Below are 27,554 nucleotides of genomic sequence, written 5' to 3'. Positions count from 1 at the left end.
AATTCAATCTTGAGCAAACACACACACAAATAAACCATGAGATTCCAACACACACCATACAAAATTATTCCTGATGTGTGTCAGACATGAATATTCATGAGAGTTTTACTAGATTATTAAAATTTGATTCCATTCACGTGAGTAGGCAGATTTAATTAACGTATTTGGTATAGCAAACTTCTATTTGACATCTTGTTGCATATTCATTTGGCTGTCAGTGTTACTGAAGAGACAGGATATGAATTATCTCCTGAAAGGTCATGCAATTAATTACCACCCAGTCACAAGGAGTATAACATAAAATAGGTAAGCAAAAATTCATAAGACAGTTGTTAGGAAGACACGCCACATTTTACTTCAGTTCAGAAAACGTAAGAAAAATTTCCACTATTTATTCTCTATCAAATGTCAACTAAGCTTTTACTGTCCATTGGTAATCCAAAAAGTATTTAGATTATCAGGAGTCATGCTGCAGATTTTTAAATGCAGCAACTGAAGCTGCTTTTCACTTAACTTATCACTTAATTGAAAAATAGCTTTGCAGTATTTAATACAGGTCTTGGCTGACTATAAGCACCTTAAATCCTGGCATTTAAACTGCCTAGATTAGGTCTTTATTCATAGGAAACAGCAACAACATTTGAATTTGCTGATCCTATGGAAAGATTGTCATAGTCCCTTTAAAGTAAAACTATTTAAAAGGATATTTAGACTTTAAAAAATTCACCATGGAGCAACAAAATCTCCCCAACTAGGGATTTACTGTAACTGTCATGAAGTGGTACTATATGGTACAAATCCATTTAATTTGACCAGTTTATTAGTCTTAATTTGCATGGCATTGAAATATCTTCACTGGTTTGTGAAATGCATATATTCTCACGCTCTCACTTTTTTTTTTTTAAAGGTAATTATTTTTTAGCCAACACCAAGTAAACGGTACATGATTTGGCTTAAAGACTCAATTATTATATTTCTGTAAGAATGAATGAACACATGCACCAAAAAACAGAAGTGAAATATGAGAAATTCTACAGCTCATTTACCTGGACCTCATTTGTCCTCCGTTTGATAGTATCCTCTTTCTCCTTCAGTTCCTGTTCCACATTATTCTTTTCCCTAGAAGACCAACAAAATATGCAAGAATACTTAAGAACATCAGTTACAGCAGGTACACTTATCCAGCCCCCTAATCCTGTCTCTCTTTTTAAATACATAGTGAAACATTAAATAAAGAAAAAAATTTAGGGTGTCTCTGTTCCTTAAATTATTTACAAAGCAGATGATTATATATATCTGCCCAGCATAAAAAAGCCTTCTCATTGAAAAATGGTTAGGTGAAAAGAATAGCTCAAAAAAGGAAGGGTGGGGGGGAATCAATGAAATACTGTCTTCAGTGATCTCACTGTTGCCATGGAGCAATTGTCTAATGAAGACTGCTGGGAAAAGTGGGAGGGATTGCATCAGCTTCCATACATTTAACCCTTGGAAACACAGGTAAAACAACTAGGAAACAATTCACAGCACCAGGGAACCAAGTCATCAGCTAGTAAGTTTAGCTGTACTCAAATAGTTTTTGGTACCATTTACTGAGAAGTTTAGAGACAAAGCAAAAATGCTAGTTTGACTTTAACCAGATGAACCCAGAGACCCCATACAGATATGTGCTGTGTCACATCAAATCTGCTTCTATAGAAATATATTCAAGATTGAGTAACAGTGATTACTGATAGCTGGACAATGATCACTGATAAATTCATAGCTATCATTGATAACAACAGTAATAGAAAAAACCCAAGTCAGACAAAATATTTCCTTTTTAAACATATAAGCAAGTGTTTATTTCTGAGCGAGAAATGCAACTCTCCTTTTGTTTGTGGCTGTACAGTGACATCCCAGGCTTAACAAAGCAGTTTTTGTTAAAGTTGTGTACAAATTAAGTTATTTCCTCAATAGATCAATTTATTTTTACTCTATGGATTTTTTCTTTTTACATTTGTTAATTCTAGAACACATATACAAACAGAAGAAAAACAGAAGCTTACCTTTCACTCCACCTCCCTACACTTATTTTTTTAATCACAGAGAACACTGGAGTAGGCTTGAGCAATTATTTATTGGGGCTGTCAAGCGATAAAAAAATTAAGCACAATTAAATCGCATGATTAAAAAATTAAGCGCAAATAATCACGCTGTTAAACAATAATAGAATGCTTTTTATTTAAATATTTTTGGATGTTTCCTACATTTTCAAATATATTGATTTCAATTACAACACAGAACACAAAGTGTACACAGCTCACTTAATATTTATATTTTATTACAAATATTTGCACTGTAAAAAACAAAAGAAATAATATTTTTCAATTCCCCCATTGCAGGTCCTGCAGTGCAATCTCTTTACCATGAAAGTGGAACTTACAAATGTAGAATGTATAAAAAACACCTGCATTCAAAAATAAAAAAGAATGTAAAACTTTAGAGTCTACAACTCCACTCAGTCCTCCTCCTTGTTCAGTTGATCATGCAGACAAAAAAAGTCTGTTTACATTTGCAGAAAATAATGCTGCTCCCTTCCTGTTTACAATGTCACCTGGAAGTGAGAACAGGCATTTGCATGGCACTGTTGTGGCCGGCATTGCAAGATATTTACGTGCCACATTCACAAAAGATTTATATGCTCCTTCATGCTTCAACCACCATTCCAGAGGACATGCATCCATGCTGATGATGGGTTCTGTGCGATAACGATCCAAAGCAGTGCAGAACTATGCATGCTCAATCTCATCATCTGAGTCAGATGCAATCAGCAGAAAGTTGATTTTCTTTTTTGGTGGTTTGGGTTCTGTAGTTTTCACATTAGAGTGTTGCTCTTCTAAGACTTCTGAAAGCATGCTCCACACCCTCTCCCTCTCAGATTTTGGAAGGCACTTCAGATTCTTATACCTTGGGTCGAGTGCTGTAGTTATCTTTAGAAATTTCACATTGGTACCTTCTTTGCATTTTGTCAAATTAGCAGTGAAAGTTTTCTTAAAACAAACAAGTGCTCGGTGTTCAATCTGAGACTGCTATAAAATGAAATAAATGGCAGAATGCGGGTAAAACACAGAGCAGGAGACATACAATTCTCCCCTAAGGAGTTCAGTCACAAATTTAATTAACGGACTCTTTTTTTTAATGAGCATCATCAGCATGGAAGCACGTCATCTGGAACACTGGCTGAAGCATGAAGAGACACATGAATCTTTAGTGCATCTGGCATGTAAATATCTTGCAACGCTGACTACAGTAGTGCCATGTGAACACCTGCTCTCACTTTCTGGTTTCAGAGTAACAGCCATGTTAGTCTGTATTCGCAAAAAGAAAAGGAGTACTTGTGGCACCTTAGAGACTAACCAATTTATTTGAGCATGAGCTTTCGTGAGTACTCCTTTTCTTTTCACTTTCTGGTGACATTGTAAACAAGAAGAGGGCAGCATTATCTCCCCTAAATGTAAACAAACTTGTTTTTCTTAGCAATTGGCTGAACAAGAAGTAGGACTGAGTGGACTTGTAGGCGCGAAAGTTTTACATTTTGTTTCTGAGTGCAGTTATGTAAAAAAAAATCTACATTTGTAAGTTGCACTTTCATGATGAAGAGATCACACTACAATACTTGTATGAGGTGAATTGAAAAATACTATTTATTTTATCATTTTTACAGTGCAATATTTGTAAAACTAAATGTACAGTGTTCACTTTATACTTCGGATTCTGTGTTGAAATTGAAATAGATATATCTGAAAACTTAGAAAAACATCCAAAAATATTTAACAAATTTCAATTGGTATTCTATTGTTTAATAGTGCAATTAAAACTGCAATTAATTGTGATTCATTTTTTAAATTGTGATTACTTATATTGTGGCAGCATCTAGAGCAGTGATACAAAGACTGTGGCTCTCAAGCTGAAAGTGGCGCCTGCAGCTCTTTGCAGCACATGATATGAAAACACTGATTTAATTATTAACCAGTCTAAATTATTAGACAATCAGGATGTTTTTACTATGTTATTAACCAATTGTAGTTGATAAAATAATAATACTTGGTCAGTCATTTTGCTGAGAGAATTTGTATATTTCCCCATCAACTGTTTAAATATGAATATATAGTATTACAGTAAATCAAACAATGAATTCACACTACTGTGGCTCTCTGGGGTAATGCTGATGGCTAATTTGACCCCTGAACCACCAAGGTCTCAGTATCACTGATCTAGAGACTTCACTCAGGATCAGGACCTGATTCTACCAGCTGAAGCACAACACACATAAGACAGTCCCTGCCCCAGAGGAGCTAACATTCTGAACAGTCAAAGAACAGCATGTGGGAAAGGACTACAAAATACGAGTGAAGTGTCCAGGATGATCTGGCATGCATTTTATTATTTTATTTTTTTACTAATGTGTTTAAAAATTAATTTTAGTAAACAGGCAAGGACGAGATGGTGAGTAAGTATGAGGTGAAGGTGGAGAGAGGAAAACAGCAGGAAAGGAGAGAAGGATTGTGAGGATCATGTATGACAGAAAGAGTAAGGATGGCAGTGAGAAAGAGAGCCAGGAAGAGGGGCAGGAAGAAGTTGGGGCAAACCATTAGGTCAGACTATAGAAAATAATATCCAGACATCTCATCTTGTGGCTTCCAGAGGCTGAGAGAGAGTATATGTGGTCTGTTTGTGCAACTCTGCCAGAGACTGGAGAAAGTAGTCAAAAAACAGGAGCCAAAACAGGGCATGACTATACTCCTGATGGCTAGTGGGGAAAGTCTCTGTTACACCTGGAGAATGGCTCCACCCCCTGGAGGCCCTGCTCTGCTTCTCCCACACATGTGGATGGGGAGAAAAGGGGAGGCTTCTCAGGCAGCTCCCCCTGCCCATGTTAAGAAGCGGTGATGGCTGGGTCTGTCACTACCCCAGTGCTCCTTCCAGATATTTTAGATAAACTCATCTACCCACGAGGTAAAGGAATGCCTTAATTAACAGCAACAGGTTGTTTCCAATCCCTCACTGGTGGTGGTCCCATTACCCCCCCCCCACACACACACTTTTTTAATTCCACAACTACACTCCCTTTCCTGAATCCTCCCCTCTCCACTAACTTAGTCTGGATACTACCAACAAAATAAGCACTTACGGTCTATTACACAAGTTCTCCAATCTTGGGGTTATGTACAAAGACTGCCTGGTAATTCTGCCCACCCTCTTTACTTCTACAATCTTTTCTTAAAATCTTGATAGAAACCCTTTATCATTACAACAACTGTTCCACACACACACACACACACACACACCTCTCCAAAGAATTCCATCTGCTTTTCTTCTGTGGTATTTATAATAAAACTTGTCAGCTTAGAAGTTCACACAAATTCAGAGCTTGTCTACAGATTAAGTGTACAAATTCCAGGCGATCATCTTAATAAAGGTGCATATGTATCCTACTTTCTACTGAAAGGACAAGTATCAAGCAGCACAAGACAATATGCCTATGCTCAAGCCTCTACTAGCCAACAGAAAGAAAAAGGAAGATTATAATTCCCCTTTCCACACACCAGTAATAGTTAAAATCTTATGTTGCACAAATGAATCTAACACCTTTTAGACCCAACAGAAAACCATGGCAATATGATGCCAGCACTTCAACAAAGAGCGACCATAGTGAATCTAACAGACAAAACAGCATATGCTAATAGTTTACTCAATTACAATTAGGCTTTAAAAATATTAAATTCTGTTAAAAAATTCTAAAGAAACCATTTGTGAGTAACTAAGATATAAGATTGATGTAGTTCTCCTTTACCTACCTCTGCAGATCAACTATCTCATTGTTTAAAGTATCAAGCTCTTTAATTGCAGAAAAATCTGCCACCGGAGTCAGTCCTAGAGAGCTCTGTAAAATAGAAAATAAATACCTTAATTTAATTTATAGAATATAAACTAGACTGACTTAGTATTGAGCTCTAGCTAACAAATAAAACGTACACTTAATTCTAAGCCTATTCTTATAGAACAGCCCCTCTCCACCACCACTACAGTGAAACTCTTATGAAAACCACCAGAACTTTCAACTTGCTATTACAAAGTTTGGCTGAAATAAAAATTTAGTGGTTGTACTAATGGTACTGCATTTTGCAGACCTATTTTATTCCATGACCAAGATGCTTAATACTACCACTGTACTGGCAATGGAACAGACCTAGAGAAAATGCTTCTCAGTCTTAAGTAACTACCAGTAAATTTTGGAGCAACAATGACAGGCTCAGGAAAAAGTGGTGTCCACTCCTGTTTGGGCAAGGAGGAGGAGATGGTGGTGATGTCAAGGGGACCTATCAGTCTAACCAAAGGCACTATCATGATAATTAAGTCAAAGTTCTGATTGATGTCTCCGAATTACAAATTAACACAACCCAAGCCAATACAAAAATTAGCAACTGTTTCTAATATATAAAGGATTAAAGATCAAAGGCTTTAAATAAAAAAAATATAAAACACTACATTATTCACAAAATACGACTACTGTCAAACTATATTATCTGCCATAATTCAAACACTTTTGTTTCTCCTGCAAAAGTGTGTTATTGCATGAACTCTTCCAGAGAAGCTCAGAACCCTTATTTTAAGCCTTGACATGCAAAAACCTTCACATATACTTTACTTTTAAAAAGCTATTTGATAATTAATGCTGAGCTAGTTTTCTATTAATGATTTTAGTTTTGCTATTAATTTAAAACGATATTTCCGGCTCACCTTTTAAGGTTTACAGAAGACTATTGCTTGGAGGATAATTGAAATTTGTATAATAGCTTATACATACAGGGACACTCAGAAAAATTTATCTGAACTAACTAAAGGTATTAATTTAAAGTGAATTGGTTAAACTGCATTAAGCCCTTGTGTGAACATACTTATTCAGAATTACAGTATTTTGAATTAGATTAATCTTAACTCACTTTGAAAGTAAATTAAAATGAAGTGGATTAAGGCCCCTTTAATTCTGAATAAGTATCGCCACACATTGGCTTAATGCAGTTTAACAAATCCATTTTAAATTCACACTTTCAGTTAATTCAGATTTTTCTGAGGGTCTCGATACAGACAAACCCCAAAGCATGATGCTTTGAGCTGGACAGCAAGGCCACCCCACACACACACCCTGAAGTGGTGGCTCCTGTCCTGAGGAGCTGGGGCTGGCTCCCCACTTTGATAATTGTGACCCGGCACATGTGATCTCAGTGTCACTCAGCTTTGCCCTGCCAATCTCTGTCATCATGGATGAGCTGCTGAACCAAATCTGAGTGAGTTCTGTTGCCCCCAGGGCCTTCTCTGCACCAGGCCAGGAGAAGAGGATGTTTGCTTAGGCCAGGACCCAGTGATAGGTTAATCCCTGTAGAACCTCCCTGTAACCCACCATCTGGAAAACGCTGGACTAGAGAGACCAAAGACTGCAGCCATGCTTTAGCAAACATTGTATTAATTCTAGGGTACCCTATTTGCATATGGAGGTTTCCTACATATCCCACTGGTTTCCTTAAACAGGGCTTGGATTATCTCCTTATTCATCCAAAGGATAAAATTTTCTGCCCAAGAACAAATACAAAGCTGTGAAGTGTAACTTCGTAAGAGTCATTTTTAAGTGCAGTCTCACCTAACACAAGTAATAGGGCAACTTTTAGCTTTGAAGTTTTAGGACTCTCAATATTTTAGAGCCAGAAAGAATAAAATGATGTTCACTTTGTTAACATTACATAAAGTCCTGAACAACAGTAACTTGCAAGAGCAATCATATATGCAGGGGAAAAAAGTGTGTACATAAATCTAAATAGCCCCTGGCGTAAAATTGGAACCATGCATTAGCTAAATATATTTTCTATAAAGAAATGAAAACTGCATGAAATTTTGAATTGTAATTATGGCAATTAGAATGCATTCTCTTGCGTGTATGATTTTTTTTTTTTAAATTGAGAAAATAAGAGCTTGCGTTTAATTTCAGTTCTATTCTGAAAAGGGACTTAACACAGCATTGTGTAGTTCCTTGTTCATTGTGTTCCAGTGACTCCAGATCAAACATGCTAAACTTACAAGAAAAGTGTTTTTTTCTAAATTCACAAACTCTGGTCTGGTAGTGCCCCCCTCCCTACCCCCACCTTCTCATGCATCACCAGTTATAGAGATTCCTTTTTTAAAGTTTATTTTTATTGTTTTGCATATAAAATATTAACGTAACGTAACGAAACAAAACATACATAAATACATGCACAAGTTGAAAATACCATATAAATAACAAAATTCAATGTACATTATTTGTAAAGCCTGGGAAAACTGCAACAAACCAACCAACCAAGAAAACCTAAACCTGTAGGGGACATGCAGGGCCGTTACACAGATTCTGCAGGCTAAATTATACCTGGTTTATGCCAAAAAGAAAAGGAGCACTTGTGGCACCTAAGAGACTAACCAATTTATTTGAGCTAAGCTTTCGTGAGCTACAGCTCACTTCATCGGATGCATACTGTGGAAAGTACAGAAGATGTTTTATACACACAAACCATGAAAAAATGGGTGATCATCACTACAAAAGGTTTTCTCTCCCCCCACCCCACTCTCTTGCTGGTAATAAGCTATTACCAGCAGGAGAGTGGGGTGGGGGGAGAGATACCAGCAGGAGAGTGGGGTGGGGGAGAGAAAACCTTTTGTAGTGATAATCCACCCATTTTTTCATGGTTTGTGTGTATAAAAACATCTTCTGTACTTTCCACAGTACGCATCCGATGAAGTGAGCTGTAGCTCGCGAAAGCTTATGCTCAAATAAATTGGTTAGTCTCTAAGGTGCCACAAGTGCTCCTTTTCTTTTTGCAAATACAGACTAACATGGCTGTTACTCTGAAACCTGGTTTATACCAGTAACTGAACTGAAGTGTAATCCAGCTTGACTTTCAAATTCCCAAGTGGAGCTGTTTGGCCTGGCAGCTCGAAAAGCAAACCTCTTTTTTTCTTCTAAATTGCACATATTTGGTATGAGAGCGAGTGAAAGAAATTCAGAACCCTTCAGTGCTGTTGTTACACTCTAACTGCACACACTTTTTGTAATGCTTATAAATTTGGAGATTACAGAATAGAGTCAGGTAGAGTCAGTATTAGGTAGAGTCAGGCAGGGTACAATGGTGGTGTTGTCCAGGTTTGGCCACACAAACGTGGCAATTCACTTCAAACAGGACATGAACATAAGAGCGGCCATACTGGGTCAGACCAAAGGTCCAGCTAGCCCAGTATCCTGTCTTCCAAGAGTGGCCAATGCCAGATGCCCCAGAGGGAGTGAACAGAACAGATAATCATCAAGTGATCCATCCCCTGTCTCCCATACCCAGATTCTGGCAAGCAGAGGCTAGGGACACCATCCCTGCTAATCCTGGCTAATAGCCATTAATGGACCTATCCACAGATTGACTGCATCATGTGAAGAAATACTTGCTTTTGTTTGTTTTGAACCTGATGGCTAAATGAAATTAATAGTGACCCCCTCGTTCTTGCATTATGAGAAGTAGTAAATAAAACTTCCTTATTTACTTTCTCCACACGAGTCATGATTTTATAGAGCTCAATCATATCACCCGTTAGTCGTCTCTTCTCCAAGCTGAAAAGTCCCAATGTTATTAATCTCTCCTCATACATAAGCTGTTCCATACCCCTCATCGTTTTTGCTGCCCTTTTCTGAACCTTTTCCAATTCCAATATTTCTTTTTTTGAGATAGGGCGACCACCTCTGCACACAGTATTCAAGATGTGGACGTACTATGGATTTATGTAGAGGCAAAATGATATTTTCTATCTTATTATCTAACCCTTTCTTAATGATTCCCAACATTGTTAGCTTTTTTGACTGCTGCCCCACATTGAGTGGATGTTTTCACAGAACTATCCACAATGACTTCAAGATCTCTCTTGAGTAGTAACAGCAAATTTAGACCCCATCATTTTATAGGTATAGTTGGGATTATGTTTTCCAGTGTGCATTACTTTGCATTTATCCACATTGAATTTCATCTGCCATTTTGTTGCCCTGTCACCCCATTTTGAGAGATCCCTTTATAGCTCTTTGCAGTCTGCCTGGGACTTAACTATCTTGAGTAGTTTTGTATCATCTGCAAATGTTGCCACCTCACTGTTTACCCACTTTTCCAGAACATTTATGAATATGTTGAATAGGACTGGATCCAGTACTGACCCCTGGGGGCCACCACTATTTACCTCTCTCCATTCTGAAAACTGACCATTTATTCTCACCCTTTGTTTCCTATCTCTTAACCAGTTACCACTCCATGAGAGGACCTTCCCTCTTATCCCATGACACCTTACTTGTTTAAGAGCCTTTGGTGAGGAAACTTATCAAAGGCTTTCTGAAAATCTAAGTACATTATATCCACAGGATCCCCCTTGTCCACATTCTTGTTGACCCCCTCAAAGAATTCTAGCAGATTGATGAGGCATGATTTCCCTTGACAAAAACCATGTTGCCTCTTCCCCAACAAATTATGTTCATCTACGTGTCTGACAATTTTGTTCTTTACTATAGTTTCAACCAGTTTGCCCGGTACTGAAGTCAGGCTAACTGGCCTGTCATTGCCAGAATCACCTCTGGAGCCCTTTTTAAAAATTGGCGTCACATTAGCCAAGGACATGCAAGGCCCCTGCAGCTCTAAGACTACTGCCTCTCAAATCCAGACTTTTGGTCATAATCAAAATGCACAATTGTTTTTCACAGATCAGGATTCCCAGTGAACTAGGATTTCTGATGGCATTTGAACTCATTCAAAAACTGAAATGAATACTTTTTAAACAGTTCTTTTAGGCTGCAGAGCAGCGCACTGGTAGCCATGTAAGTCTGCTGTAAATTAGATCAGCCCCAGGGATCTACCCACACAGAACTCATGGCAGGATCAGAGCTTTACTTGCCTTTTCTCCACGGGGGCAATCAATTCAAAAGCCCTTCCATTATCTCTGACCTCTTTAGAGGTTTGAAGATGTTTAAAGGCCTGGATCCACCCTGCTAAAAGACCTTTAAGGCTTTTCTAGAAATGGCTGAGGAGATGATGGATCCTGAAAGGCACTCGCCTCTCTCCAAGACACAGTATTCCATCGAGTCTCTTCTTGAGATCCCCTCTAAGAACAAAATCCTCCTCTAATATTAAGAGTTGACTAATTGACAGATCTCAAAAAGCTGTTTTCAGTGGGGAACTGTCACAAAGTAGGGGTGACTCTAGTGGGGTTCTGCAGGGATCAGTACTATGCCCAATACTGTTCAATATTTTCATCAGTGATCTAGAAGTAAATATAAAATCACTGCTGATTAAATTTAAGGATGAGACAGAGTGGTGGAGAGATATATACTGAGAAGGACAGGGCAGTCACATACAGCAATCTGACAGATTTCAGAGTAACAGCCGTGTTAGTCTGTATTCGCAAAAAGAAAAGGAGTACTTGTGGCACCTTAGAGACTAACCAATTTATTTGAGCATAAGTTTTCGTGAGCTACAGCTCACTTCATCGGATGCATACTGTGGAAACTGCAGAAGACATTATATACACAGAGACCATGAAACAATACCTCCTCCCACCCCACTCTCCTGCTGGTAATAGCTTATCTAAAGTGATCACTCTCCTTACAATGTGTATGATAAACACCCATTTTTTCATGGTCTGTGTGTGTATAAATCTCCTGACTGTATTTTCCACTTTATGCATCCGATGAAGTGAACTGTAGCTCACGAAAGCTTATGTTCAAATAAATTGGTTAGTCTCTAAGGTGCCACAAGTACTCCTTTTCTTTTTGCGAATACAGCAATCTGGATCACATGGTAAATTGGACACATTCAAAATTCATTTTAATGCAGCCAAATGCAAAGTTATACCTCTCGGAACAAGGAATTCAGGCCATACCTACACAACGGGGGACTGTATCATGGAAAAGGATTTGGGGGTATTGTGGACAAGCAATTCAACAGGAGCTCTCAATGAGATACTGTGGCAAAAATAGCTAATGAGGTTTTTGGATATATAAACAGTGGGGTAGCGAGTGATTTTACTTCTGCATACAGCATTGGTGAGACAAATACCAGAATACTTCATCTAGTTCTGGTGCCCACATCTCAAAAAGGAAGTTGAAAAATTGGAGAGATCGCAGAAAATTAACCTATTACATCACCTACTCTCTTCCCCCAAGAAACCAATTCTATTAATTCTTAATGACAGCGACGTTAGTAAAGGTAGAACTCTCCCAGGAAAATGATTACTTGTCAACCCATTCCTTTCTTCTACCCCAACAGTGAGTCGTGCTTTATGATTATGCCTGTTGACATACTCGTAGCAAAAAATGTCGTCACACTGGCAGAGGGAATCAAAAGAATAATGGTGCAGCTCAACAGTTCTCACTCTGTACAAGCCACAGTATGTGATACCACTTCAGTGGCTGTCAGCAGCACTTGTTCCCCCCCACCGCCAACCTTGATTTTTAGCCGTCCCGTATAAATCCCAAGTAGGGGCATGTAGTTGTCTATACTGGATATTTTATTGCATAAAAGAGCACCTCTTTTGCAAAGAGCTGCATGTTCAGTCAGCTGAACAGATTAATAAGTGTTCATAAATTCCCTAGTAATGTTCAAAAGTATGGGAGGGATTTACAGAACCAGCTGAAACCCATTTCCTTCCTTCTTTTAAATAATTTCTTAGTCATTTTGTATACTGAAGTTAAAACTCATTGCAAATCTCAGTTGATCTCAGTATTTTAGGAATGCTAAGAAGATACCACGTGATGCACTAAAAAAAAGTAGCAAGCAATACTGATCTCCGCTACTGTACAAATCAAAGTCTGGACATTACATGTTTCACAACTCCTTCTGTAACAGCATGGATATTCGCTCCAGTGATAGTGCCAGTTATCAGATTCAGGGTGTTTACACTCTGTCTTAGCGTTTTCTCTGCAGTTTCAATGGGATAAAACATGTCACTTCCTATTCTGAACTTCAGCAGCACACAAAAACAACAGCAGCTACCAACATTTGCCCCCGCCCCAAAGATGGCTGAATTTCTCTGATACCTGGAACAATCTTTATTGATAAATAGAGTAAACTAATAGTTTTTAATGTTTTAAGTTTGCAAAGCAACATGGGAGCCTTACAGATGCAAGGCTAGTTAAAACAGCAATAATTTCAGATTTCAGCATAACTCAATATCTACCTAAATGCTATGCTATTTCAAAGACTACTGAAGAAATATTTAGAAATGTTCACTACCAAGCCAACAGATATTATATATTAGAAAAAGCGAAGAACCTCTAACCTTGAGAAAGCAGAGTTAAGAAACTGACAGAATAATAAAGATGTAAAGCAGAGTGGTGCAGAATGGAAAAAATAGTCCAAACTGGAAAAGACAGAAAAGAAAGCAAACACACAAAAAAATTAGTAAAGGCACAAATAAAGCACGTTGTTTTTTGTTTTTGTTTTTTTTAAACTGAATATAAAAAAATTAGATACCAATTGCAAAAAACTCAAAAGGCATGCAAAATTTCAAGTTTAGCAATTTTCAGGTGAGAATTTCTCATTCTGTTTATTATGAAGATAGCACAGCTGCGTCAATATTCAGCGCAACCAAGAGAAAATGTTAGTAATCACAGCTATTACAATGCATCGTACACAAATAAGAGGTCACAACAAAATCTTATCTGACTGTTTCTCTAATAAATAAAACTTTAAGCAATTAAAAGCCTCAGAGTCAATACAGCAGCGGATGGTTTAATGGCCAAAGGGGTCTGAGGACATCTGAAACGTTATTATGAATACAAATGGATAGCTAAAAAATTTAAAACATGCTCTTTTAAATAATTAATCACAGAGCTGAAAAAGGGTATAATTTATTTTAGTAGAGACTGACTTCTTGAAAGAGGGAAATGTGAAAATACCACTTTTAAAAACTCTGTCTCAATATTAAGGAAAAGGATAATTTGTGCATATAATATTTCAGGTCCACAATGAAGTTCATCCTTGGATACTCAGGAATAGATTTATTCTTTCGACAAGCTGATTTCATGGTTCCTCAACAGCATGGTGTCTTTGCTTGGTTGGCTGGTGTAGCAAATAAGTCTGCTAAGAAAGCATTTATGCAGACATTATATCTATGGATGTAAACTGACAAAAACAGTACATCTGTTCATGGCAGTTAATCTTGTTTTTTCTTGATAGCACCATGTCTAGATTTTAAAAATTGGATTTAATTTTTTTTTTTTTTATTTAATAGCACTTGAATTCAGAGTTTGTTTAGTATTTTCGAGGTTTCTACTTAAAAGCCTTCTGTAAAATCCTTACCTTCAGTAAGCTGGCTCTGTCTGATGGAGGGATCATTTCTGTAGTCAGAATCTGAGGAGGATCAATGCCCTTTGTTAACTTCTGATTAATTAAATGGAAAGCCAAGGCAAATTGTTCTTTTGAAAGCTTTCCACAGTCCTGTGTGTCACAGAGGCCCCTGTATACAAAAACACACAGACACAGAATAACTGATTAGGTGCAACACCTCATTTCTACACGTACAATATGGTTTAGGAGTGCGTGCGCAGGCAGTGGAAAATTATGACAGCAACTGTCACATACTGTTTTATATCTTCAAATCACCTTACAAACAGCAATTAATCCTCAACACTGAGGAAAGTGCATATCATCCTCCTCTCTTGCTCCTCTTCTCCCCTCTCTCTGTCACCCCCCTTTATTTTGAACACATGTATAGGACAACTTCTGGATCTCCCAAGGATCAGACTGGGGTTTCAAACTGGATTCCCCAGAAATTAATGGGCTTATCTAGGATGGGAGGTCCCATGGTTCTACACCTCTCTACTACATGGGGTCCACACATGCTCATTTCTCTTAGGGGTCCAAACGTGAGCTACCATGAAGGAAGCCCTGATGTCTACTATATGGTGACAGCAGCGAGGACCACATGCTCCAGATTCTGCAATGTTCATACTGTGTCCAAAGCCTTTCATCCATAGCCCAAGTGGCGGAAATGGTTGAGCATCAGTTAGGAGCAGATGGCTGCTCATGCAGCTGCAATGGACTAAGACAGTTTTTTTGTTTTTAGTGGGCACACTGCTCTTCGGATGTTGCTGCCCTCAGGGACAAAAGGCTGAAGGATACATGCCATTAGAATTGATTCTATCTATCTGCCTCTAGAGAACCCTTTTCTGCCCAGAGAAAGAGCAACAGAGGACATTTACCAAAATTGAGTTGCTAAGGGGAGTGGGGTGCATTGTGCTCACTCAAGTGGCCTAAGATCACTGTCAAGATGCTTAATAAGGGAGGTGGAGCAGGAGAGAGAGAGAAAAAGAGAGACTTTTTCCTGTTTTATTCTAGTTTTGCTCTCTTCTTGACCAGTTGCAGGGTCACCAGCAAGCTGCAGCACCTCAGGAAGAAAAGCTGAGAGGAAAAAAGCTCAAGACACAAATGCAGCCCTGGGACACAGCTGAAATGTTGAGTTACTGAACCAAGTTGATAGAAATCTGAAATAAAGTTTTGGAATTCTCCTCAGAAGAATTCTGCAAATGTGAGGTTTAGCTAAGTCTGCCTGTCACTGTAGAGACAGAAAAAACTGGGGAGAATTATAGCAGGCAGGACATTCCACTCATTCCAGTAATATGACTGGTCTGGTTCTGTCCAAGACACAAGCCAGCTGGATCCCCAATGTGATGGATTTGTGGAACTTAGCCCTGAAAAATGAAGTGACTTTCAAAGATGCTAAGCACCTGAAGCACCATTTCACTTCAGAGGATTTACCAGTACTCAAAAGCTGGAAAACCAAGCCATAATTAACTTTTTCAAAGCCAAACAACTAACTCGTGACACAGGCAGGTTAAGAAATCAGTCCTAGACCTATCCTCAAGGTACTAGATGATGCCTCAGATATGAACTGAAACACATTACCTAGGACCTTTTTACCTAGTACTTACAAAAATTGTACTACAAAAAGGCACTAGGTGAAGTGAAAGTCTGAAGAGTTTAAATGTAAACAAATTAATGTAAATGTATGCATTACAAAAGTAAATATTGTAGGATATTCTATTTCTCATTCCAACATTTAGTAGACAAATCTCCATATCATACAGATCAGTTTTGGCAAATTCAAAATTGATAAAAAAATTTTTCATACAATTCATAATTAAACTGTGAAACTTATTGCCATAGGAAGTCACTGAGGCCAAGAACTTAGCAAGATTCAAAATAGGAAAATGTATCCATGTTTATCTGAAAAATTTCCTTTCTTCAAGTTATAAGGTCCACAGATCTGTTACAAAGGGTACTTCAGCCTGTTTTCAAGTTGGGAACAGAACCGGACTTCTCCATTACTGGCAGCAGGGGAATGCCATGCCTCATCAAGTTCCCTTCAGTTGACAACTTCCACAGTGAGGATAATTCAAATCTACTTTCCTAAATTAAATATAATTGGAGGAAAAAGCACCACAATTTCTCATACTGCTGAGCACAGTAAATTCCACCTAACCACCAACCCAAATCCTGGGATGCCAATTTCCATCTCTATTCTGAATGATGTTTGTCTTTAAGGGTATGTCTACACTACGAAATTAGGTCGAATTTCTAGAAGTCGATTTTTAGGAAGCGATTTTACACAGTCGATTGTGTGTCCCCCCACTAAGCGCATTAAGTCGGCAGAGTGCATCCACAGTACCGTGGCTAGCATCGACTTTTGGAGTGTTGCACTGTGGGTAGCTATCCCAGAGTTCCCGCAGTCTCTGCTGCCCATTAGAATTCTGGGTTGAGCTCCCAATGCCTGATAGGGCAAAAACATTGTCACGGGTGGTTTTGGGTACATGTTGTCAGTTGCCCCTCCCTCTGTGAAAGCAACGGCAGACAATCGTTTTGTGCCTTTTTTCCATGCAGACGCTATACTGCTGTCAGCAGATGGCGCAGTAGGACTGCTAACCGCTGTCATCATCCACCACTTCCGCTGCAACTCTGCTCTCCTGGTGCCATGAATCCACCTCGCAGGTCCTCTTGTTGTTATGTATAAGTATCTATTCTCGTGGCATCCGTCATCATCCACCGCTTCCCGCTGCAACTCTGCTCTCCTGCAGACACCATACCACGGCAAGCATGGAGCCCGCTCAGCTCACCGCTGATGTTATGAGCATTGTAAACACCTCGTGCATTATCCTGCAGCATGTGCAGAACCTACAAAAAGCAGGCAAGGAGGCGATGACAGAGCGATCACGATAGTGATGAGGAGACGGACATAGGCTTCTCTCAAACCATGGGTCCCTATCTTGGGACTGAACCACCTTGGCAGCCAGTACATAAACCGCAAGGGGTACTTTTCAATGGTGCTGCAAGCACTGGTGGATCACAAGAGATGTTTCACCAACATCAACGTGGGATGGCCAGGAAAGGTGTAGGACACTCACATCTTCAGGAACTCTGGTCTGTTTGAACAGCTGCAGGAAGGAACTTACTTCCCAGACCAGAAAATTACCGTTGGGGACATTAAAATGCCTAGAGTTATCCTTGGGTACCAGCCTACTCCTTAATGCCATGGCTCATGAAACCATACACAGGCAGCCTGGACAGTAGTAAGGAGCAGTTCAACTATAGGCTGAGCAAGTGCAGAATGGTGGTAGAATGTGCATTTGGACGTTTAAAGGCGCGCCGGCAGTTTACTGACTAAGTTAGACCTCAGCAAAACCAATATTCCCATTGTTATTGCTGCTTGCTGTGTGCTCCACAATATCTGTGAGAGTAAGGGGGAAGACGTTTATGGTGGGGTGGGAGGATGAGGCAAATCGCCTGGCGGCCGATTACGCTCAGCCAGACACCAGGGCGATTAAAAGAGCACAGCTGGGTGTCCTGCGCATCAGAGAAGCTTTGAAAACCAGCTTTGACTGGCCGTGGCCAGGCTACAGTGTGACAGTTCTGTTTGTTTCTCCTTGATGAAAACTCACCCCCTTGATTGATTCTCCTTCCCTGTAAGCCAACGGACCTCCCCCCTTTGATCATTGCTTTCAGAGGCAAAGTCATTATTGTTTCAAAATCATGCATCCTTTATTAATTCATCACACAAATAGAGTGAAAACTTGCAAGGTAGCCCAGGAGGGGGGGGGTGAGGAGGGAAGCACCAGGTGGGGTGGTGGATGAGGGGAGGAGAGAAGGACAAGGCCACACTACAATTCAAAAAACATATTGAATGCCAGCCTTCTGTTGCTTGGGCAATCCTCTGGGGGTGGAGTAGCTGGGTGCCCGTAGCCTCCCCCTCCCCCCGTGTTCTTGGGTGTCTGGGTGAGGAGGATATGGAACTTGGGGAGGAAGGCAGGCAGTAATACAGAGGCTGCAGCGGCGGTCTGTGCTCCTACTGCCTTTCTTGCAGCTCCACCAGATGCCTTAGCATGTCAGTTTGCTCCCCCATTAGCCTCAGCATTCCATCCTGCCTCGTCTCATCGTGCTCATCCCTCCTCTCATCACGTTCATTTAACACTTTCCTGGACTCTGCAATTGTTTGCCTACACGCATTCTGCTGAGTTCTTTCAGTGCGGGAGGACTGCATGAGCTCTGAGAACATGTAATCAAGAGTGCGTTTTTTTCGCCTTCTAATCTGCGCTAGCCTCTGGGACGGAGATGATAGGGGGAGCATAGAAACATTTGCAGCTGTGGGAGGAAGAAAAGGGAGAGTAGTATTTAAAAAGATACATTTTGGAGAACAAAGGGAAGACCATTTCACACTGAATCAAGTGATTCACATTACACAGCACATGTGTTTTTGGTACAAGGTCGCATTTTGCCTCTTAAATTGAGTACCTGCCGGTTTTGTGTGAGACATCACACATGCTCAGCTGGGCAACAGAATTTGGCTTGCAGGCAGCCATGGTAAGTCAAAGGGTTTCAGCTTCTTCAACCTTCATAACTTGTAGGAATGGTTTCAAACAGCAGCGCCCTCCTTTCCCATACCAAGCAAAGCCCATTGGGTTGGCCATTTAAAAGGAGGGGCTGCGGTTTTAGGGTGAATGTGCAGCACAACCCAAATCCCCCTTCCACCCAATTCTCTGGGATGATCACTTCACCTTCCCGCCCCACCACGTGTCTAAGGGAAGATCCCTGTCAGCCAAATGTGAACATACCAGCATGAACGGGCCTCCCCACGCCGCGTGGCTAACAGCGGGGATGATTCCTTTTCAGCCAAAGGCAAACAGCCCAGCAGGAATGGGAACCTCTGAATGTCCCCTGGGCATGGTAAAGTGTCCTACCATGAAGGACGGAATAAGGCTGCCCTCCCCAGAAACCTTCTGCAAAGGCTTTTAGAGTACCTCCAGGAGAGCTTCATGGAGATGTCCCTGGAGGATTTCCGCTCCATCCCCAGACACGTTAACAGACTTTTCCAGTAGCTATACTGGCCGTGAATGCATCCCAAGTCTTCAGGCCAAATTACTCATTAAACACGCTTGCTTTTAAACCCTGTATTATATTTACAAAGGTACACTCACCAGAGGTACCTTCTCCGGCTTCATGGTCCGGGAGCCTGCCTTGGGAGGGTATTGGCTCCAGGGTGATGAACAGTTCCTGGCTGCCAGGGAGAAGGGATTCTCCGCTTGCCTGCTGTGCGCTATGTTCAACCTCCTCCACAAAATCCTCATCCCTGTTGCATGAGACTCCCCCCTTGCAGGTGTCCACGGACAGCAGTGGGGAAGTTGTAGGAACTCCCGCTAGAATTACATGCAGCTCATTGTAGAAGCGGCATGTATGAGGCTCTGATCCAGAGGGACCGTTTAGCCTCCTTTGTTTTTTAATAGTCTTGCCTGAGATCCTTAATTTTCACACGGCACTGCTCTGTGTCCCTGTTGTCGCCTCTGTCCATCATGCCCTTGGAGATTTTGGCAAATATATTGGCATTTTGTCTTTTGGAACGGAGTTCTGCCTGCATGGATTCTTCTCCCCATATAGCGATCAGATCCAGTACCTCCCGTTCGGTCCATGCTGGAGCTCTTTTGCAATTCTGGGACTGCATGGTCACCTGTGCTTGTCAGGTCACCACGCTGGCCAAACATGAAATGAAATTCAAAAGTTCCCGAGGCTTTCCCCGTCTACCTGGCCAGTGCATCTGAGTTGAGAGTGCTGTCCAGAGCGGTCACAACGGAGCACTCTGGGATAGCTCCCGGAGGCCAATACCGTCGAATTGCATCCAACGACCCCAAATTTGACCCAGAGAGGTAGATTTTAGCGCTAAACCCCTCACCGGGGAGGAGTACAGAAATTGATTTTCAAAGCCCTTTAAGTCGACAAAATAGGCTTGGTCATGTGGACAGGTACAGGGTTAAATCGACCTAACGCTGCTAAATTCGACCTAAACTCGAAGTGTAGACCAGGGCTAAGGTGGACCAGATCTGTGGATCTTATTACGTGAATAAAGGAAATTCAGGAAAGCACAAATAAGTTTTCCTATGCTTCTTCATGCTAAGGGCCACAGATCCATTATAATGGATTTTCATAGCAGCGTGCCTGCAGGGTAAGAAGGGTAAATATACATATCCAAAACAAAAGTGGATTATGATTTAATATCCTCTCCTAGATATAAAGGCATGGCGAAAACTCTTGGCAAAAGGAAGGAAGTGGCATTAGCTAAAATTAGATGAGCAGTAAGCATAATTTGGTGAAATAATGGCTGTCTAGCAGATCTCAATACAGGAGACAGGACTACTCTGCCCTGAGATTGTCAACTGCTCCTAAAGACTGGACTTTAATGCTGAATTGTAGGAGAAACATTTCTTTATCTTACCTAGAGAATGAATGCTATGACATTGTGAGGACTATTCAATTAAAAGTAAGATTCTGGATCTTGAGTAAAGCTCCCAACTTCAGATAAAAAGCCTCAGCCAACTGGATATAGAGTAGGCCTCCTAATAGCTACCAAAGAGTAGAGATGTAAAATGACACCTCCTGCCAGGGTTCCATCTGAGTAGTGCTGTAAGAAGCATAATACGGTTCTAAGGTAGTGGTCTCTGACCTTACAGCATTAGAGTAAGGATGATGCCCTAATGAAGTATTTAATGTTGGGATTTGTACAGAACTTTTCTTGAATATGATGAGATCATTATACTACTGAGACTTTGACCTTCTTCCTTGAACACTCAAAATGAAGGGGGAACTCAAAGCTATTTTTAAACTGGTTTAACAGGATAGTTAAACTGTGGACTTTGCACCAGTAAGTATAATAAGTTCCATCTGTTGACTTTTCACTGGGGCTCACAAGAGCAATAATGACTTCATTCAAGTATTCATTTTAAACATGTCTGGCCCTGGATGGAGGACCGCTCTGTGAGACCGAGACATAGCCTCCTCAACTAGAAAGGCAGAAACAGGAATGAGAGAGCAGCAGTGATATTTGTATTATCCTGGGGCACAGCTGAAAAAGTGGGAAGACATATAGAGGGACCGTGTCCACCTTTGCAAGATGTCATTCACTACCTCATACCCTAGATTCCAACACAAATGTGCCACAGAGCACTTTACTTTTCTCAGCTGCAAAGAGATCAATCACCAGCCCTCCAAACTAACTTACAATGAGTAAGATACTTTTTGATGCTGCAACCACACTGCTAATCCAACTTCTGCCATGTAAGTCTTGGTATTCATCTCCCCCTCATGGGCTGTGCACATGGAGATAAGAAACTCTGCTCCACACAGGGCAGGAGAATTTCTTTGGGGTATAGGCTGATCATGTTCTTCCCAGTTACTACGAAAACCCTATCGAACACGTTCACTGTCACCTCCAGAACAGGTCTGTCATCCAGTGAAGGAACAGTGCTCCAAGACCTCAATCAATCATTGTTCTAGCTAGTGGGTACTGTGCTCTCTGTTTCTGGTACACATTTCCTGAGCTGAACTGGAAGATTCCATTTAAAAAAAATATCTATCTATCTATCTGATTCTCTGCATTCACCAGTTGAGGGAGCAGAGAATATACCACTCAAGCTAGAGTTCTGCCAGCACATGAGATAGGGTGAGCTATGGAGTGGATACAAGGTTTTATTGGCTAGGTATCATATGTACTTGATCACTGAAGCATAGCTGTGCTTAAGATGAGGATTCACAATACGTTAAAAAAAAATTGGATTTTTGTTTCTGTGACCACTTGTTTATGGCCATCTTCATCTTCTGTTAACATTCTTCTGAAATAATGTACATCATAGTCCTTATCCTCAGGCCAGGCCTATGACTGACTTTCCTGGTACCACGTCTGCCCTGAACCCAACATACTCCAGCAACCACATCACTGCATGTTCGCTTCAGCTTTCTCTCTGTATAGAACTCAGATTGAAAACAGTCCAAGAAGTGACCAGCGAATTTCCTTCTTCACAAAAGCCAATATATTATTGCTACCACAATCCTGGAGAGGATCCCTGGGAGCATGTATAAAGATTACGGCTGTCAAGCGATTAAAAAAAATTAATCGTGATTAATCACATGATTGATCACACTGTTAAACAATAGAATACCATTTAAATATTTTTGCATGTTTTCTACATTTTCAAATATATTGATTTAAATTACAACATAGAATACAAAGTATACAGGGCTCAGTTTATATTTATTTTTTGATTTCAAATATTTGCACTGTAAAAAACAAAAGAAATAAGTTTTTTCAACTCCCCCATTGCAGGTCCTGCAGTGCAATCTCTTTACCATGCAAGTGGAACTTACAAATGTAGAATGTATACAAAAACTGCATTCAAAAATAAAAAACAATGTACAACTTTAGAGCCTACAACTCCACTCAGTCTTCCTTCTTGTTCAGTTGATCATGCAGACAAACAAGTCTGTTTACATTTGCAGAAGATAATGCTGCTCCCTTCTTGTTTACAATGTCACCTGGAAGTGAGAACAGGCATTTGCATGGCACTGTTGTAGCTAGCATTGCAAGATATTTACATGCCAGATGTGGCAAAGTTTCATATGTCCCTTCATTCTGCAACCACCATTTCAGAGGACATGCGTCCATGCTGATGATGGGTTCTGCTTGACAACAATCCAAAGCAGTGTGGACCAACGCATGTTCAATCTCATCATCTGAGTCAGATGCTATCAGCAGAAAGTTGATTATCCTTTTTGGTGGTTTGGGTTCTGTAGTTTCCGCATCAGCATGTTGCTCTTTTAAGACTTCTGAAAGCATGCTCCACACCTCATCCCTCTCAGATTTTGGAAACAGTTCAGATTCTTAAACCTCGGGTTGAGTGCTGTAGCTATGTTCAGAAAATTCACATTGGTACCTTCTTTGCATTTTGTCAAATTTGCAGTGAAAGTGTTCTTAAAATGAACAACATGTGCCGAGTCATCATCCCAGACTGCTAGATCATGAAATATAGGGCAGAATGTGGGTAAAACAGGACAGGAGACATACAATTCCCTCCCAAGGAGTTCAGTCACAAACTTAATTAATGCATTTTTTTTTTTTTTTAAACAAGCATCATCAGCATGGAAGCATGTTCTCTGGAACAGTTGCCAAAGCATGAAGAAGCATATGAATCTTTAGCGCATCTGGCACGTAAATATCTTGCAACACTGGCTACAACAGTGCCATGCAAATAGTGGTTCTCACTTTCAGGTGACGTTATAAATAAAAAATGAGCGGCATTATGTCCAGTAAATGTAAACAAACTTACTTCTCTTAGCGATTGGCTGAACAAGAAGTTGGACTGAGTGGACTTGTAGGCTCTAAAGTTTTACATTGTTTTGTTTGAGTGCAGTTATAGAACAAACAAAATCTATATGTCTAAGTTATACTTTCATGATAAAAAGATCAAACTACATAGTACTTGTATGAGGTGAATGAAAAATACTATTTCTTTTGTTTATCATTTTTACAGTACAAGTATTCGTAATCAAATATAATATAAAGTGAGCACTGTACACTTTGGAGTCTGTTTTGTAATTGAAAGCGATATATTTGAAAATGTAGAAAACATCCAAAATATTCAATGCATTTCAATAGGTTTTCTATTTTTTAACAGTGCGATTAAAAGTGTGATTAATCAACAGCCATAATAAAGATCAAATGGTAATCAAAAGCAGGAAAACAAAAAATGCTGCCCTCCTTCTGCAAAGCGTAAGAATTGCCCAAGGATGGATAAATGGGAATGCTTTAAAGACAGCCATCATTAGGAAAGATAGATGTATCAGGGGATACCTGTTCTGCTTGTCCCTGATTCATTGAGATTAGAAATAGGATGGAGTGGATTGCAATGTTCCAATATGAAGCAGATGGAAAAGCCACAACCTGAATGAAATCATCCATGGGTTTCTGAGATGGAGAATAAGACAAAGCTGTTCCTAAAATCCTTGCACAGCTCCATCAGGCACCCCGCTACACAATATCCAATGATCTCATTTGATCAAAACTATATGTAACCCTGTCGCTCCCAAAATGAAAGATCCTAGAATTAATCAGGGGTCTAATTCCAGATAGGTCTGGGAGACCTGCAGATAGCTCAGGGGCAATAGAGGGCAGCTACAGACCCTGAACATGTTCTAGCTACCACTTGCAAAGAGATATTTGCTCCTGTTACACTTCATAGATAGCTTTAACTTGCCATATATGACATGAATTTCCTTCTATAGTGTCTGCCAGGAGTCAATATTGCAAGCTGACTTTTACAATTACTCTGAACAGTCTCAGTTTTCCATAAAGTCTCAATATCATTATCAATATCATTAAAATAGCTGGGAACTTTGGGATCAGACACTCAGACAATAGCCCCTCTTCCTGCATGAAAGAGATTTGAAACCCACTATTTTCCCCTTTCCTATCCAGAGAAAAGCCCCTAGGCCATGCGGTTTTTCTGTTGAGAGGGAACAGACCTGCAACATTGTCCACCTGTGTTAGCACTGATTGTGAAAGAATGCGGAGGCACTGAAATATGAACAGTCCTCTGACACTCCTATGTATAAGTCACCTGTAAGTTTTCATGACCAAAGGAAGGGGCTAAGAATATGCCTGCCTGGACTTGGCTGCCTTTGACGGGCCTATGCAATGAAGAGGCCACTCTTCCGGTTCACTCTCTCTCCCAGGTAGAAACCCCTAGTCTCTAACCACCAGAGAAGTGACTGAAGTGAGATTTTTCCATCTGGCATGCTGCCCTTCTGGCTTCAGTCCCTTCACACAGATGGATTGCTTGCCCCGGGGGCTAGCTCTTTACCAATCCTACCTGCCTCCTTTCTTGCCAGGAGAGGGGCTAAGGTGACCCACACCTGGCCTGAGCTGCATCTTGCCTAGCAGAGCTGGCCCTCCAATCCTGCTTGTTTCCCCAATTCTTCCCCAGGCAGGAAAGATGACCCCACCCAGCCTGGGCTGTGAGGAGAAAACTATCTTCTGACCAGAGAGCTGGTAAAGCCCCCCAGCTAGACACTATTTGCGGAGGAGGTTGAGCGATAAACATAGACCCTTCCTTTTGCCTCTGGCTTTTCTCAGTGCTTGCCTGTGCTCTCTCCATCCCTCCCTGAAGCCTACAGGAGTGCCAAAAGCTGCATACATCTCAGAAGGGGAAACACAGCTGAGGAGAAAATCTCCCCAAAAATCAAATGCAGCCTTGGGACATGGCTAGAAATCACAGACAGACAAATTATTGAACCAACTTGCTCGTCTAAAAATTTGAAATAAATTTTGGAATTGCCCTCAGAAAATCTCTGCAGCAGAGAAGTCTGGTTCAGCCTGCCTGTTGCTGTACAGGAATAGAAAACTGGAGAGAACTTTAGGAGGTGAGATATTCACAGCTGCCAGTGACAAGTCAGGTTTTGCCCCCAAGTTGCAAGCAGGCTAAAGTATCTATTGTAACAGCTCTGTGGACCATATCATGTAGAAGACAGGCTGGACATTTAACATGGATATCAAAAACACCCAGTATCATCACAATTATAATGGAACTGATTAAACCCAAGCAGAGAGGCCAAAGGCCGAATGACCACATGAAGTGCACTAAGCCTCTCACCTCTAAGTATAGTCCCTTGAGGTCAAGGTAGAAGCAAATATACTGCTGATACTGTACCTGTCCCACAGTTAACCAGAGGACTTCGGGCTGCAGAGATATCAATGTGGCATCTTTCATAAACAGTATGTGTCGAGAGAAAAAGATGATGTTCTATTTTTTAAAAAGGTGATAGAGAAAAATTCTTACCAGATGTGTGCAAGTATGTTAGAAGGCAGTCCTGTCTTCAAGAATAACTCTCTGGCTTCCACACCAGAGATAAAACCATCCATGTCTTTATCAGTTTTCAGGAACACCTCATCATATTTGATTTTGTCGGCAGGTGATACAACCCACTAAGAAAAAATACAGGTAAATCTCTTTGAAGACAAATGTATTTTTAATCTCAAGGAACAACATAATTCTAGTACTAAATCTCTTCAAATGACATCAGTCTTTCTAATAACCAACCGCAATGAGACAGCTTGGAAAGATCTACTCCCTGTTGCTTGGTTCTGTCATGGTCAGAACAGGTAAGACTTTTTGTCTCAATGGCTGCTTTTTTTGGACATACCCCAGGGCTTATTTATTTGAAGTACTGGTATATATTCCTGGCCTTGTCTCACTTCAGTTACTTACATCAGCTATCCAGTCCACTATCACTAACCCCCTCAGACCACACACACACACCATTAATTTGTTGGTAAATTGCTTGCCTGATGATTACTGGATTTGTCTCTGTGCCAGATCAGACAGATGTTATCTGGTTGTGTGCTTGGGCTACTATTTTGTTGGATTTTTTTTAAAACAGTTTTCTTAATGTTTTGACCTTTGCACAAGGCTCATATGCTTTAAAATAAGCATTTTTTGATTGAAATTTAAAAATGTATACTAAGTTTTTCCTGAAGCCAAATTTATATAGTAGAAGACTTCTAAAAAGCACTTCCAGTAAACATCTTCACAGATGGTTAAATCCATATTTGCCTTTCCCAATCACCAGTTACCCCAACTTTATAAACATATTGACAGAAACAAAACAAAAACAGCCAATAGATCAAGGTAGTCTGTATGACCTGACCCATCTGCATAATATTTCATTACAAGCAGTGACTAAAGAAAACACTTTAACACAAGCCAATTTTAGGACTATACCTGTGTTAGTGGTGCTTTGGCAGGTAAAATGCCTACAGGAGACGAGGATCGATGAGCATCGTTAGCAAATGTTGAAGAGGGGATCAACTGCACTGCTCCTGGAATACTGACAGTTTTTCTCTTGGAAGGTGGCACCAAAGCTGAAGGCAAGGACATTGGCACTGGTTCCTTTTCCAAAGCACAGTACACCAAGAACATGGCCTGAACATGAAAACAAGATATGATGGTTACAGCATTAACCAGGGTTGTAAGATTTATCTTCATTTTAAGACATGACCTACAGTAGTTTTGAAGCCATCTAAAATTTAAGAATCTTTTCAAAAGAATGAAGCAGCCTATAACTCAGAGGTGACAGTTATCTAGCACATTCTGGATA

General features: G+C 40.3%; 1 protein-coding gene across 3 annotated transcripts in view; it reads right to left on the bottom strand.

The window, feature by feature from the left end:
- The window catches only part of EPS15 (epidermal growth factor receptor pathway substrate 15), a 108,688-nt gene that overhangs the window by 38,920 nt on the left and 42,214 nt on the right, over nt 1–27,554 (bottom strand). For all 3 annotated transcript variants that reach the window (XM_084636329.1, XM_084636327.1, XM_084636328.1), the window contains exons 9-13: nt 27,179–27,379; nt 26,237–26,382; nt 14,388–14,544; nt 5,838–5,923; nt 1,047–1,119 (exon numbers count right to left, since the gene is read on the bottom strand). In XM_084636329.1, coding sequence (XP_084492455.1) covers nt 1,047–1,119; nt 5,838–5,923; nt 14,388–14,544; nt 26,237–26,382; nt 27,179–27,379 — 663 coding nt within the window. The remainder of the gene's footprint in view (nt 1–1,046; nt 1,120–5,837; nt 5,924–14,387; nt 14,545–26,236; nt 26,383–27,178; nt 27,380–27,554) is intronic.

This window comes from Lepidochelys olivacea (assembly GCF_965140295.1).
Source record: "Lepidochelys olivacea isolate rLepOli2 genome assembly, chromosome: 8".
Lineage (NCBI taxonomy): Eukaryota > Metazoa > Chordata > Testudines > Cheloniidae > Lepidochelys > Lepidochelys olivacea.
The sequence above is the reverse complement of the archived record's forward strand: the minus strand, read 5'-3'. Positions and strand labels throughout refer to the sequence as shown.